A 16,557-nucleotide genomic window follows, 5' to 3' on the forward strand; every position below is an offset into this window, starting at 1 on the left:
TAACAAAATGATCACCACAAGTACCATGACCACCATGAAAACCAGAAACAGTACGAATGCTGGAATACACTGATAGATACAAGGTAAGGTAAAGTTGTGTTGGTACAGTTGAAATTCCAAGAAAGTCAATAGCTAGTAATTGCGGCTTGACTTTGCTGCTGCAAAGTTGACCTCTGAAAAGTTCAACTTCAAAAGCGATTTTAGCTAGAGAACTTAACAAATTTGCTAAGCTGGAACTATGAAAATGTGAGTTATATGCAAGTTAAATCTTTTTTACCATGTGAATCAAAGGATGGCTATAATAGTTGAATATATAATTTATTTAATAATTATTTATGATAAAAATAATATCTAATTAAATATGTAATATATAGAAGAAAATGTAACGTACACATCACAAATAAACCTTACAGATATATCACCTAGAAAAGTATTGCTAGTAATTGGGGCACCCAAAGTTTATCCAGGGAGCTTGTGGAGGCCCCACAGATAAATGACAATAAGAGGGTCTTAAGCATCTTTAATGCGCTTTACATCTTCATTGGTAACAGGAGAGCACAACTTTCTCTTTCTCCCAGCACCTAAGAAATGCAGACACATGATGAATGATGAAAGAGCTTCCAGTCAAAAAACTTAAAGGTTGACTTGCGACAAAATTCACATTACAGTTATTTGGTACCAAAAGATTCACCATGTCTTACTCTGCTGTGTTGTAGGTGCCACATATGTGGAAATGTGATTACAAGCTCTTAAAAGCTCAAAAACAAAAAGCCGCTGTAGATTGGAATCTCTTTATTTCTCTGACGTAGTCATGAAATTTGGTTATTGTCTTGGATGTTCTCACGTGAATTGAATGGGCAATAAAAATCTCAATATAAAACTTATCGTAGCACTAGTTTATGACAAACACTTCGGGTTTTACCGAAGACCCCGTATCAAATATAGATGCTCGCTACTTTACACTTGTTTCGGTTCGGTCTAAACGGCAAGTCGTAATCTGATCATGTGACCCAATACTTCGCAAATAATTTCTGCAGCACTTTTCGATTATCACAAATGACCAACAGGCTCGTCATGATTATCAGACAATGATATGTACTCCTTCAAGCTAAGGCTAAAAAATTAAACAAATTTTTACGGTAAGCTATAAGATATCACTGCTACTAGTGACAGAATTAAAATGACGATAAAACAGACGCGTAAGAACAATAGACATGGTTTTATTGAACGCATGAAGTATATTTGTGAAATATTTCGACGAATGAGGTTGCATGAAAATGTAAACATTTGAGCCATTTTGAAAAGAGAATCCAAACTACGGCGGTCTCGTGTGGCAGCGATTAACTGTTCGTTTTTGAGCTTTTAAGAGCTTGTAATCACATTCCCACATATTTTGCGCCTACAACACAACAGAGTAAGACATGGTGAATCTTTTCATATCAAATAACTGTAACGTGAATTTTGTTGCTTTCACAACAAAATTCAAAGTTATCTTGAGTATTTATCTTTAAAGGTCAACCTTTAAAGATAAATACTCAAACAATTATTAATAACAATAAAATGAAACACATGGAATAAAAATCGCATAACTAGATTCATAAATTAAAGCCTGAAAGAGGGAATAAGTTGAACTATTTATAGATATAAATCTCAAAGTATGTGTGTAGTTCAGTTTGTCCAGTTATAGCTATTACAATATTAGAATGAAGACTTTGTATCGTAGAAGATGTGCAATGGGAACTTCCCGTTCGCCAGGCAAATGCCTTAGCAATTTAGCTACGCGCGATTGATGGATTCTTTATCGATATATGTCGTTATATATGGGTGAAAATATGATGCCGCTCTCCGTTACAGCGCACATAATTTTGTGCTTGCTCTCCCGTTAAAGCAAGCATTTAGCTCTTATTAGTACGCTTACTCAAATTAGCCATTGGCAATATGCCAAGCATTTGTTTATAAGCTGATTTTTAATATCCGTGCAACGCCGAGCATTCCGTTTGTGTATATGTGACCCAGGCAGTCAGAATGTACAATCGTGCTAAAACCACATTTTTGGGTCTAATTAAAGATTTAAAATCAGCAAATTCTGAGGATTTTAATGCATTTTAAATTTATTAAATCGGGTTATTTATGCCCAGGTTATGCAAGATTTAGTAGAAAAGGTCTCGTGATGAACTAAATCTGTTGTTTTGAGTTTAAGGAGGATAAAGTTGATGATTCATTAACTGTAAATCATGGTATTTGTTTACAAATCAAAATGCCATAGCAACCAACCACTAAATCTCAACCTACATGTATATTGATGAAACCTGGCATTCTCTACAATAAAACCCTGAAAAAGATGATTGTTGCATTTTTAATCCGATTCGATTGATGGTTGACCTCCCAAAGGTCATGGTAAGGTTAACAATATATGTGGCTAAAAGCTCGCCGTCCTGGAGATATTCATTAAAAGGGTATGCTTCAAACTGGGCACTTCTCACCAAGCTACATTGCTATGACTGCATATAATGACAGTCCAACAACTTAACAAAACGTTGGAAGTGTATTCAGAATTTTCCACCTATACAGAAGGTCGTGGTAAGGTCAACAAAAAGTGACAACATAGGGCATCAGGATGCGGAAATATCAACTCAACTCATCAAGTGACCATTCAATCTAGAGCTCTTTTTATGCAGTTTAACACTTCCACAGTGTACCACTAGTACGCTGCAGACAATTATTGTAGCACATTAGAAGGGTTTGTTTGTTATGCTAGTGACAATTTGTCCCAACACAACCATATCCAATGTTTCATTCGGTAATCCTTGATACACAGTTCTAATGAGGCTTAATTGTTCAAATGACATAAAACTAACGCATAATTCCCAACATTTGCATCCGCTCATTAGTTTGATGTCAACAGCTAGAATGGGAATGTTATCAGCAGCGATAGGCTGATCGTTATTCTCTGTAATTTGAATTAATTCATTCGCATTTTCGTTAGCAGCCACATATTGCGTAAGCAGCTGTATTTCTAAAATTGCCCTATTTTCACAATCCTCATCATCGCTTTCACTATGATCTGAGGCAGCTGACTCAGATTCTAAGTGGAAATACTCATCTAGCATCAACTAGCCGTAATTTTTCCGATTGTTTTATTTTGTTATAGCCTGAAGCATTAAAACAGGAAATAGCCACATACATGCGCGCACCCGCAGTTAGAGCCTAAATCTAAGATCTTGGGTTATGAAAAATTCCATAGCAACCACTGATATGGCTATAATTAAATGGCAATTCTGGCTTTATGATTGGTCAGACGCAAAAATAAACAAGACCATGTGAAAGAGCAGGGTTGAATGCTCTATAAACCACTGTTTACTAAAATAGTGACGGTAAGTCATATAACAGCGTAAAGCACGCTTAGCGCGCTATTGTGAACAATGCATTTACCACACGATTGTACATTCTGACCGCCGGGGTCACATATATATATAAATCTTGGTGTTTCTTTGTCTTTCATTATTGTGCCCAGTTACAACGATAACGTCTTAGGAAACCAAAGAATCCCCTTCGCACTAGGATTGAACTTGAAACTTTCACATCGCGGAGAGGCGCACTATCAATTACACTACGCCTCCAACTGACAATACTAATAAATAATTGTACGCATACTTATGCACCTGCTAATCTTTAATGCTGACTGGTTAAAATAGCACATTGCAGCCAGCACACTTGAAGATCATGAGTGAGTGAGAGATCATTATGCAATATTTTTTCCTAACGCTGGCTCTATAATAACGGGTCTTATTTTAGTACAAATTTCGACTAGCTTGTGTTACTTAAACTCATTTTGAAAAAAAACAATTACAATTGTGGTTTTCATGTTAAGCAAAGGTGAACTAAAGTGCAGCCTTGGCTACACAAGAAACAAATGGTTCATAGGTAGAGGTCAGGGCAGAGATACAAAGCTAGCCTAACTTAGCCATCTGAAATTTAAGTCCCCAAAACTTCTTTTTCAGATACCCTAGGACACTTATATTTCGCTAGTATTTAGTTTTGTGAGTAGCACACAGAGTAAAATTTCGCTGCAACTTAATTTCGCGGCTCTGATGAGTGCGAAAATATAGTGGTGTGAAAATAAATGCAGTGGAAAAAACATTACATTCCTCAGGTCCAGTTCACTAATAAGAAAAAAATTCAATTTTGGGAATAGTTCGTATTTGTAAACCACAGGTTGAAATGTGTGGGTGAGATCGACAATTCAATTTGATCGCTTGCTGCCATTTGTTTCTAAGACTATCAATGACGTCTAGGTCCCTCCCGCCGTGACTTTCACACTCGAATCCCAAGAAGAAGAAAATAGATAGGTAACAACCAACTCCACAACCAAAACTGTACAACCCTTAAGCCGTCATAAACGCATTTATGCGTTTTCTAGGGACAACTGACATAAACGCAGTTTCTGACTTTCTCAGCAATTGTCTGGTAACCTGATTTTATTATTTGTTGACCACATAACCCACGGTCTTTAAGTGTTTTATGAAATTGACTGTGTTGTCCGAAGATTTCTCTATAAAATCAGCCTAAAACAACGAAGCAGTTTTAAACTTTTGTTTGAGAATTTCTAATCTAAAAACGAACATTTTTCTGTGAGTTCATTAACTACCCCGCGCGAGTCATAAAACAGGTAATTAGTTGTTGATGACATAACAGACAATTTAGATTTTCGTGATTATACAGATAATTAAAGTAGAACTTGAGAAATACTATATACATATCATGAAGCAATATCGGCAATTTTGGTAAAATGGCTGGCACTAGGCCGGTAACGAATTTGTACATGATTGGCAGTGAAAGAGATAATGTGGTTGGACCTGATGAGGGTTGATATTGTTTTTGGATAGTAATAAAATTCATCACTGCAATAATTATTCTTCAATTTTACGACTTCACCTACCAGACTTTCATCCTCATCAGTTACAAATTCGGTGACTAAACTGATATTGCTTTGCCATGCTGCTCAGTCGGTGTATTAGCTATAATGAGTTTACCAGAAATTTCCCATTTATCCTAACCACAGACGAAAGTTGCCTGCATTTCTAATATTACGATTTTATTGTGGATATCAACGAACAAAGCTATTTAACTTCGCGTTTTCGCTCGTTCGTTATGATAGTTCAGTTTCGCTCATTAAATTTTCGCGAGAGGATTACACCGCGAAAACGCGAAAGTTAGATGCCGCGAATACATAAGTGTCCTAGGGTAGATCGACAAGGTAAAAATTAAATGCAAAAGGTATCCCATACAAAACCAATAATGTACATGAATGTAAATAACTGCATTTATATGTCGTGAACTACCACACTATCAACAGTACTTCGAAAAATTTGAAAGCTGAAATTTAAAAACCACTTGGTCTGTTAAAATAAACATTTACTATAATTTTACTTGCACATCAAAGAATTTCGAGATGATCGTAAATCAAGGTTTGATAGAATCCTCACTCACCCTCTGCTCTCACAGCACTGCCTGACTCTTGGTGAGATGGCAAGGGAGAGGTAGGAGAAGCTATGGGTGCTTCTGTGACATTCTCAATGCATTCACCAGCATCAGCTACGATCTCTTCATGGTGAAACATGGATGGGTCATTGATGCCTACACCGACTATATCATTACATGAGGTCCCATATACAGCATCGCTTTCCAGCTCTAACGTAATGACACGCGGATCTTCAGGAGCTGAAACAAAGTCAAGTGAGAGAAGGTCAAAGTTTGAGAGACCAACCAGCTGAGCTCACCCAGTGTCGTATAGTTTCACAGAGTCCCGTGACCAAAAGCCGGAAACAAAAACGTCCGATTCCAAACAAACCCGATCGACATACTGATCTCTAATGGAATATTCTTACCTCGCTCTCAACATCTCACTCTTTTGCATTTACTTTATTTTATTACAAAAAATCATTGATCGTTTCTTGTAGAAAAATTTGTCCTTTTTCAAATGGTGTATAATACAATAATCAATTTCAAAGGGACTGCCAATGGGAGTAATTTTTGTTGGTTAGTGTTGCGGCCTCTCCATTATAACTTATATAAAACAATAGTGGGCGCGGCTTGTTTGCTTGGAGCCGTGCGAGCTTCGATATGCGCATCCGTTAGCAGCAAAACTCTGTGAAGTTATATAGCTCTGTACTGTCAGAGTCATATAGCTTTAAAAAGTCTCGCGACCAAAACCGGAAACAAAAACGTCCGATTCCAAACAAACCCGATCGACATACTGATCTATAATGGAATATTCATACCTCGCTCTCAATACCGCTCTTTTTTGCATTTACTTTACGTTTTTACAAAAACGTTATTAGCACCTTTTTGTAGGAAATTTTGTTTTCTTTCAAATGGTTCATGATACAACAATCAATTTCAAAGTGACTGCTAATGGGAGTAGTTTTTGTTGATTAATGTTGCGGCCTCTCCATTATAACTTATATAAAAATAGTAGGCGTGGCCTGTTTGTTTGGAATCGAGCGAGCTCCCGTATACGCTTCTGTTGGTCGCGGGACTCTGTGAAACTATACGGCTCTGAGCTCACCTAATCAATGTAAAAGAAACCAGAGAGCAAGTTGAGCGATAGAGAGACTAACAGACGGAACATGTCATGACTAACAAACCAACAACATTAAACAAAGTGCCTCATACAGTTACGCTACCTTGAAAGTAAACCAAACAGTATTGAATAGTGTCAACACTCACCTGGTGGTAAGCTCTCCTCAGAAACTGAGCTGCTATCGGTGAGACCAGAGTCAGAAGTAGATGAGCTGTCAGAATGGGGCCAATAGAAAGTAGGACTAGAGCCCCTAGCCTCATTCTCAGAGACACGAGGTGAAGATGAGGATGTTCCAGAGGAATGAGGTGCCCTGGCTGTTGCGCTAAATAAAAGGAAATCTCATGAAAACGGGAACACAGTCCAGATGCTGTTTATGTCTCCATAAATATGAAAGATATAGCCTTACTTCACTGAACATAGTAGAAATAATAAAGCCATATATCTATACAATATGTACACACTTGCTGATAGGTATAAACTGCTGTGAGAGTAACAGATGATTCAAAACAAAATATTTTCCTGCAGTTTTTACATTCACATAAAAACAGTTTCTTTAAAATCACTAACAAAAATGATAGCCTTTCACAAATAGAACGAAACATCTCTATACAAGAGAAGTTCCTATGACATATACCTCCTATGACGTAAGTTCCAGATAATGCAAACAATTTATGTCAAGTTTGTTTCACACTACGTAAAAAATCCCATATAACACATAGTGTCAAGTCATGCGTGTGCTTAAATTCGATTTGAATGTTAATCTATCACGGCGCACTTGTGCAAGAAAAACGACCCACCTATATCATTATATCTATTATATATACAACTTTCGCGACATTCTCGTTTGTCATGATAGATCGTCCGATGTGTCGACAAAACAGAGAATAGGTAGCTGCGCAATGGTTCCTAAATAAAAAAGTGATCAATTGGTGCAGGTATTACAGCGTCAGTTTATCATATTGAGTATCACAAGTTGGATTATCGCCAACAGTTATCATTTATCTTAACCGCTGGGTGCCGATCGACGACGAACAGGAAGTACCTCTATTTTTATAATGAAAATATTTTTTGTTAAGTTAAAATATTGTTTTATTGTAGAATCATAAAATATTTGTTATTAGTTTTACTTTGTAGAATAGACTTTGCTGTTTAAAAAAATAAACAAATCATTGAAAATGAACTTCGAAGATGTGCGTTCCCCATCAACTTATAGTAAAATTACTGCAAGTGTAGTCTATAAAACCATTGCGATTGATCAGAAAAAGGAAAAAAAGTTGTCAATGCAAACCAATAATACGGCAGTTACGGTACATCCCACAAATTAACCCTTTGGCTAGGGAAACGACCAAAATGTAGTCTATTAGTTCCACGGAGAAACAACTTTTTTTGTTGCTTTCGGTACACTTTTATAAATCTGTGGCCTAGTAACAATAAACAAAGGATATAAACGCTAGTAAATCTTAAATAGTATCGACAAGATATTGGTCGATGAATCACAATATGATAGGATCATCTGAGATGCGTTGCTTTGTGCTAAAAGCTAAAGAAATGGTGACTCTTTTAAAAAAAAGGAAGTTGGAAAAACCAGCCAACATACGGCTCGACGTTCAACACGAAAAAATAAAAATTTACTTGATATTGATTTATGTGATCTTTTGTCTGCTCAGTATGATAAACATTAGAATGCTGGTAGTGATGTAAACTTTTAAGACTTTGAATATAAAGAGAAAAGCGATGGTTATGGTAGCTCGGACAATGACATTGCAACTGGCGTTGTCTTTGCTGTGGCGTTGGACTCTGCCGAAAGGAACGCTTCCAAGCATTTCATACATAGAAAATTGTAGACAGTCGTAGCTTTTTGTAGTAGTACATATGTAAATGAATGATAATGTACAAAAGATTTTGTTAATAGAAATAAATTTCAGTTTGAGCTGTGTATGTTCATAGAATACCGATTTTATTGAATTTGAAAAAATAAATTACACGATTTTCAGTTGTTTTGCAGGGCTTTCACACAGCCAAAGGGTTAAAAAAATTGTCAGGTTTTTCCTTTTTGCGTGGCCAAAGGGGTGAGTTTGGAATGATCTTAGAATGGATTAGACAATTTACATGTACCTTATTGTTCTTATAACGTAAAATCCCTTGTTGGAGGAGTGGCTACTGTATTGAGGTTTGTAATTTATGCCATAAAATCTTTTTATTAGTTCCTTAACTCTTTCGCTACCGCAAGCTGATGTATCGGCTTATCAATAGGACTTCACTTTTGTTTTTATTACGAAGCCCACACGTTAGCCAGACTCATCAAATTTTGTCTCCACTGAAACAACCTTTTTGCCAAGCACGTGCAACCAATAAAAAATTTTTTAGTTCAACAATTCCAACAATTCGCGGTAATATAAGCACAGACCATAAGCCGAAGTATCGGCTTATCAATAGGGTTTCACTTTTCTTTTTATTACGAAGCCCATGCATTAGCTGGACTAATCAAATTTGGTTTCCCACGAAACAACCTTGTTACCAATCACGTGCAACCAATAAAAAAAATTTGGCTCAACAACAATTCTATTTCTAATTATTTTTCAAAACGGCCAAACCAGATCGTTATCGTCATGGCAATAAGAAACACGCCGCGTTCGTTCAACGCAAAAACAAATTGCAAGAGTGAGATTCACTAAATAATTTTACACCTATCTTGTAGAGAATCTTTTTCTGAACACGATGTATTTTACAGTAAAACAATATCAGCTTTAATTCTCAAGATATTGCTTAAATACTAGAAGTAAATCGGTTTTTCGAAAATCCTCTAGAATTAATTTGGTCAGAATAATCGTTCGGTCAGAATGTAATGCGGTAGCAAAAAAGTTAACTCTTTCGCTACCAAATATATTTCTTTACCAGGGCATAATTGCGTATTTGAAACCTAATATTTGCGCAATGCGTCAGACATGACTGGTCATTGTTAAAAATAATGTGCGGTAAAAAATAAAGCTTTCACAGAGTGAAACAACGCTCAGGATGAGTTGTAAACATATTTTCTATTGGCTCGATGCAAGCAGATATTTCTTTTATTCAAGTACAGATAGTCCAGTTCATTAACTTCTTATTAATCAGTAATGTTTTGTACAAAACATACTACACAATTTGAACTTGGCCACATGCAAATCCCTAGTCATACTGCAAGTTGATTTTTGTAGTTCTGAACAATATAAACTTTATTATTATAAACAAGATATAGTCTCATAGAGTTAATAAAGAAACAGAGGAGAGAAGATTTCTTACTCACTTTGCTCGAGTCTTTACCAACAGTTCTAGCCACTGTTTCCGAGACACTTCACTAATGGTATCATGAACATGTTCATTAAACTTGTTTCGAGGCTTTCTCTCTGCCATCCTATCAAGCGCAAGCCTTGTTGTGTTGTTCATTAGACGAATAAACCCTCTATCAGATATCTTAGCCCTATTACATCTCAGAGCAGCCTGTAACACAGGAAATATACAGAGAATTAGAGTTGCTTTAAAACATACACAGGAATAAATAAAAACCTTATTATTTAATCATATTGAGTGATTGTACAGATATCAACAGAACGCAAGCTTTACTTGAGTCAATTGACAACTAAACTATGCCATAATATAAAACTAATTATGCTGTATTATAGATACTCAAGTGATAACTTTCTAGAGAAATACGTGCATTAAAAAATTAACAGAACTTTATAATTTAACATCTTGGACTAGACTCTCAGGCTACAATAGTTGGAATATAAAGGATTCCAATGATAATAAAATAGACAGCACAAACCTTTATAAACCTCTGACTGGCCATCATGCTCATCATCAACACATACACTCTGTAGTTAGAGAGGTGAGAGAAGTTCTTGACTCTAACCAGATGTTCATACTCGTATCCAAAAGTACCCACTTCAATAGCCTCTTTCTATGAACATAAATTATGGTCAGTAAATCAGTTTATTTCCAAGAACCACCAAACTGTTAGTTGGAGTGAATGTTAAGTTATAAAACAGTGCAGACCACATGATATTATAACTTCGAATAAAATGTCTGACACACATAGGAACTGACAACAAAGATGCTGTTTCATCATTATTATGTAATCAAGACGTGCTGACTATGTACCTTGATATAAAACATTCAGGGGTTAAAGAAAACTACAGCTATCAGCCACTACTGACAAAGCATTTCATTTATTACTCGAGAAATTCAGAAAGATACTAGAGTAGACGAAAACACAAATTTAATCATCTATTAAAATAGAAAATTACATAGTAATGTCTCAAATAGTTCACATGTCCTCTAGCTCACATGTTGACTCAATGAAACACTGTTTGGTCTATTATAGATTGTTAGATTCACATGTCTGTATTACATGTAATTGTACAATATACAAATAACCATACCATGGCAGCACGAACTTTAGAAGGAATGACCGACTCCATGAGCAGCTGAGACACAGAGTTCATACTGAGAGAGCCATCAGCAACACTTGTCTCACTCTTTGAACATCTCTGTAAACCATTTCAGTTGAAAATACTTTAATAGTTTGATATAATACAATCATAATGCCATCATGTTCGATGTAACAAAACTTTAAACATTTTAGAAATGTCACAGTTTCTGTGTGTGCTCAGTCGTGCAAGGGCTAATCATTGTATGTTGAACTTACTGATTACCTCAAACCCTTGACTTTATCCTATGAGTGCTATCATCAATGGCATAAAGATATTCAGCTAATCATAACCATTACATTCCTATTAAAATATTGTAGAGCTCAATGTTATCCCTTGATTGATTGCAGATAGTGATAAAACATTTTATGTTTAAACATTGCTATATCATTAACGATAGGTTTCTTGTACAATGACCTTACTTACCATAGTAACTTTATGAGACGCTCTACTATGAGTCTGATCAGTAAGACTTCTAGATTTTGTAGCATTCTATAAAACAATGATTACAATATAAGCTATGTAACATTTTTACATTTAGAAAATCCATAAATTTTAGCTACTACATATAAATACTCGGACACTTTCTCTAAACCAAGATGATTTGTGGGAGGCAACTCAATGCTTGCCTAAACAACTACAATCTGATGGTCATTGCACTATATCTACACCTTAGTTTGTGATTCTTAGCCATGACAGCGTAACACTCTAGTATGCCTTTCCCAGCACAGCGTTGTTGTGGCTTGCTTTCCATCAGTCAGGTAAACAACTGTTCAATTCTCCTGACAGGCATACGATCAAGTATGCAAAACTTCATTCCCTTCTGATGGTTAGGCTAAAGTATGAGTTTATTCGTCCATCATTTCCTTTACTATAAATAGGCAATATAATTGTTGTAAATAAATATCTAACCTCAGCCATCACTAAATATTTTAAAAAATTATAAATCGATTTACATATGATTAGAAGTTAGATCATACGCTGAAATGCTTGCAATGCCTTACAATTCTTGATAAGAGTATGTTCAACGTAAGGCAAATGAGTACATAAATTTGTTTATCTGATTTCAAATTATTTTTCAAACAGTATTATAAACCAGTCCGAATATCGACGTAGAAACTTAATGACGTATGTTTGGGCAGTCAAACGTCGCTGTTGATCCTATTATCTATCTATCTATCTCGATAAAATATCTCTTGTGGCCCCATAAGCCTTTAGAGATAAGATGCGACTATAACGATAAAAGAGATCAGATATTCTTGTAAAATCGAGAGTTAAATAAAATCTGCTATTGAGCTTGTTCCATATATATATCAAAACTTCATGACTCGGTTAAAAAATGAGAACTTCATGGCATCTGTATTAATAGTGTGCCTAATATTAGACCCACGAGTAAAATAGGCGGAGTTGCACAGTGTAAACTTTTTAAAATCGACCATAAGGTCTTGATTTAAAATTTTCAGTAAAGTGTTTTTATCCTTAGTGCATCTTCTCTCTTCAAGAGTGTGCCAAGACATGTTTTCCATTGAAGATGTAATACTGTCATACTTTCTAAAACCGTTTGCCCATCTGAACGCTCTTCTGTTTATGGCTTCTAAATCCCTAATGATGTACATAAAATGTGGATTCCACACCTCTGAAGCATACTCCAGTAAAGGACGATTATAACAATAAGGTTCCAATATAACCTTTTCGATATGATCACCACGCCAGTTTTAAAATTTATTACTTATTTATGTTCAGAATCATAAACAATTATGCATAGTCTGTATTACCAATGTGACGCCACGCCGCAAGAAGTGTTAGTGGAATAATTATAGACAGAGGCCTTTTGAACAACACGTGATATCATACTTTAAACTGTTCAAATCAGCTATTCATCAGTAGCAGCTCGCAAAAACATTAACATTTAAGCTTCTGCAATAAACATACGTTTTACTCGAAATAATAAATAAAATTGAACGCCAAAATATAAACTGAATAGCGCTACCTCGAATTACAAATCCGAAGGAACGTTATTCAGCTTTGAATTATTGTAATAGGAAAATGAATTGAAAAGTATAATATTACTTACCATTGACATGACTGAAAAAGTCTGGTAAAACAATGAGTAAATACTGGTTGATGCAACACTTGTTCACTTGTCAGCAAACGAGAATATTCAAATCTACAGCGTCGCGTAACGTAGCGTCCAACAATAGCATTTTATTTAGCAGTTGTATTGGACTTTGAAAGTGCCGTTACTCGTATAGCATTGTACGACAAGCTTTTAAGACATTTCTGACAGTAGACTGCTCTCAAGACGTCGCCAGCACAACGTTAGAGGACAACTCTTGTACATTGCAGGCGGTATGCAGCTCCAGGAAATTTGATGAGTCTTCGATCTGACACTCAGCTGAAATGATTTCACACTTATAACATCTAAACTTGGTTTAATTAAAATGCTTTTTAAAATATGGATGTTGAGACCTCATAATGTTTGACAGAAAATAGCCTAGTGGAGTATTACATGATCCAATTTAGAATACATAATTATAACTTACTGTAACTTACAGAAATCCTAAGCTTTATTGCTCTTGTGATGAAAATATGAGTTGACATCTTTTAAATTGATACCTCTACTATTAGCGATGCCTTTTTTTAACTTTTCTGTTAAAATGTTTTATTTTCTTTTCCGTAACATTATTTTTATTAGCAAGGCTTGCCAGCTAAAATAAATTAGTTCAATAAGATTGAGAGATAACAATAAACGTTGCTGTAATATTTCCTAGAAGCACATACAAAGATCATGTTAATAAACAAACATATATTTGAGTAGTTGTACATTTTTGAGTTCAAGAGGGAACAAAATTATGCATCAAAATTGTTTCACAGCAGGTGAGTAAATTATGCAAAGACAAGGAATGTGAAAGCCATGTTCGAAACTGTTAGAGATAAAATGCTTATAATGACAATAGACACAAATATAAAAAATATCAGTTGCTTCCTAGTGGTTTAGAAACAGCAGAGATTATAGAACATGAGAGATTAGACAGGCAGGAGTAAAGAGTAATCCAATCACAGTATGTGCATCTTTGAACGGTCCAATTGTAGTGAGCATTACATGTTTAGAAGGTCCTACAAATAAAGAAGCAATAGAAACTTCACAATCCAATAATAAACTAATTGCAGATTATAGTTGACTAACTAAACGACATTAACTTTTTACATGCGGTAAACGTAGGTATATTGTAGCTTGAGAAAAGCTACATGTATAATAAACATGATTTTTAAGTTGTCCCATAAGTTTCTTTAGACGTTATAAGGAACACAAAGAAGGCGCACGAATCTCCTCTTCTACTAGTAAAAACGTAATAATAAAAACGTCAAAACGTAATAATATACTTTCTCTATTTTTATTTGTGAAAGAACGCAGGCTGCTAAAAGAATGGAGATATTTAATGACATAACCCTGCTATTTATACCTTTTTTCATAGCTTATAGTATATAGATATTATAAAATGCTGTGAGCTAAATTCGATCTTAATAAAATATAATAATAATAAAAATAAAATATTTAACACAATATCCAACAAATATAAATTCTATTTGAATGTAAAAAGTTAGCTAAATAATCACTTTTAAGGGAAACAAATAAAATGCCAGAAATTATTCTTTGAATTGGTTACATGATAAACATTCATCTAAGCCCATTGCGTATCCATAAACTTGGAGTTATTCTCTCCATACTCTTTCCACTACAGCATATGTGACTCATATGGTAATTACTCTATAGATAACCGGTAGATAAATCCAACAAAAACACCTTTAGCATATACCAAATGCATTCGCTATAAGGCTAGTGTTTGGGTATCATAACCTACAAATGTTAACGATGCATCGCCACACACGCGCTTATCGACAGTCGATGAAACCTAACTGACTCGGTTACCAATAACCAACATGCACCCAAATCAAAGCAAATGCTACCATAACACTTCAACAGTAGTGAAGGTACTGCGATAAGAACCTAAACACTATCTGTGTACATCATTGAGCGTCTCTTACATGCAGAAAATCGAAAGGCTTCTTAAAAGTAGATTGAAACTGATGATTTTATTTTTATGAAATATTCACAACATTTTTCTTGTATCTTGCGCATGACGCGTATGTAGCGTCCTGCATGCTTGCAATCGAATTCTCAAAAAATATAAATCTATAAATATAAATTTATAGATCTGCAAATCTGAACCACACCAGCTGATGGAAACTATTGAAAAAACATACAAAAGTCTATGCGCATTAGAATAGAATAAACTAGAATATCTAGAACAGAATGAGCACAAATGTTACAATTCACACTTATAGAAATACATATTCATTACTAACCAAAACTAAACCCCGTATTAAACACGGCTGACCCATAATCTCAAGGACAATGACTCATAAGATTCTAGTTCAATGACTCACCACATCTGACTCAGCTCCAGTTTCCTTCAGTCTTGAGTAGGACCGTCCTCTACCCTCCCCTACGTTTATTCTCAAAGCCTAAAATCAGCAATAGCCGTGTTTCAAAGCTAGCGCAGAACGCTGGCAGCGAGAGATTAAGAAAAGGGTCACAAAACTCTATAAGTATAAATTCTCTTTGAATATGTGTACCGCTTTATATTTCACCATGGAAAATGATCGTTAACATTTTCATGCAGCTCCTCAGCATGAAAGGACGGTACATTTCACTTCGTAGAGACTTGGTAGATAACAGTGGAAGGTAGGTACGAGCAATTGAATATTTTTGCTAAGATGAATAGTATGGCAGACAGCTGCCATATTATAAAAAGGTGTAATCATAGAGTTAGTTTTAGTATAAATCAAGTCATAACAAGTACACGTAGACGTAGTCAATGTAGATCTATAAATTAGAGGCTAAATTGTAACGGTCAAAAATCATATTCTTATAAGTACCGCTGTCACCATTTACTTATACTTGTTTTACATCAAGGCAGCTTTAATCTTGACTTCTTCTGACACTGTTACTAGAGTTACTAAAGTTCTCGATTAATAAAAATACCTATTTATTAGAAGAATATATGGTGAAAGTATATGTTAGTCATATAGTTGGCCATTTTCTTATTGTTTCCATAACGACTATTTGACATTTGTGTCGAGTAGTCTTGAAGCTCTGAAAACTGATTCCGGATTCACATGTGTTACTACGTGTTTACACGTAGCTTGTATGCAACCAGACTATTTATTATGACTAGATGAAAACTTGATCAAAAGGAAACAGAAGTGCTTAGCTATTGGTTCATAGCCATCATCTTGGCGTTTATAAAACCATGTTTTACTACAAGATCTTTGACTCGCTTTCTTCTATGTATACCGGGTTAATAACCGAGCAGAGATAGACTGAGGGTTTGAAAACTTTAGAGCCAAGGCAAGAGATAATTTAGAGAGTTGTTTTCTCATCAAATCCTAAGCAAAAGAAAGTTTTTTCGTAGAATAGTTTTTTAATTGCGTAGTTTCGCTTTG

The 16,557-nt window shown here is 35.2% G+C and overlaps 2 protein-coding genes across 3 annotated transcripts in view; both read right to left on the reverse strand.

Annotated features, from left to right (window-relative positions):
• Positions 1 to 351: 351 nt before the first annotated feature.
• On the reverse strand, positions 352 to 13,694 carry LOC137391493 (uncharacterized). 2 transcript variants are annotated; one of them, XM_068077987.1, is made up of 9 exons: positions 13,124 to 13,694; positions 11,721 to 11,920; positions 11,476 to 11,541; positions 11,002 to 11,109; positions 10,386 to 10,520; positions 9,867 to 10,060; positions 6,730 to 6,905; positions 5,491 to 5,721; positions 352 to 581 (listed from the first exon to the last, which is right to left on the reverse strand). In XM_068077987.1, the coding sequence occupies exons 3-9, from the start codon at positions 11,476 to 11,478 to the stop codon at positions 511 to 513; spliced, it is 918 nt and encodes a 305-aa protein (XP_067934088.1). In that variant the 5' UTR covers positions 11,479 to 11,541; positions 11,721 to 11,920; positions 13,124 to 13,694; the 3' UTR covers positions 352 to 510. The 2 variants fall into 2 exon arrangements, with proteins under 2 accessions (XP_067934088.1, XP_067934089.1); XM_068077988.1 differs by lacking the exon at positions 13,124 to 13,694 and having other exon boundaries at positions 11,721 to 12,005.
• A 146-nt stretch (positions 13,695 to 13,840) lies between these two features.
• Positions 13,841 to 16,557, reverse strand: part of LOC137391012 (sortilin-like) — a 52,850-nt gene continuing 50,133 nt past the window's right edge. Inside the window, exons 20-21 of the mRNA XM_068077344.1 lie at positions 15,499 to 15,576; positions 13,841 to 14,166 (exon numbers count right to left, since the gene is read on the reverse strand). Of these exons, the coding sequence (XP_067933445.1) occupies positions 14,149 to 14,166; positions 15,499 to 15,576 (96 nt within the window). The 3' untranslated portion in view covers positions 13,841 to 14,148. The remainder of the gene's footprint in view (positions 14,167 to 15,498; positions 15,577 to 16,557) is intronic.

This window comes from Watersipora subatra, chromosome 3 (assembly GCF_963576615.1).
Source record: "Watersipora subatra chromosome 3, tzWatSuba1.1, whole genome shotgun sequence".
In the NCBI taxonomy this organism is placed as follows: domain Eukaryota; kingdom Metazoa; phylum Bryozoa; class Gymnolaemata; order Cheilostomatida; family Watersiporidae; genus Watersipora; species Watersipora subatra.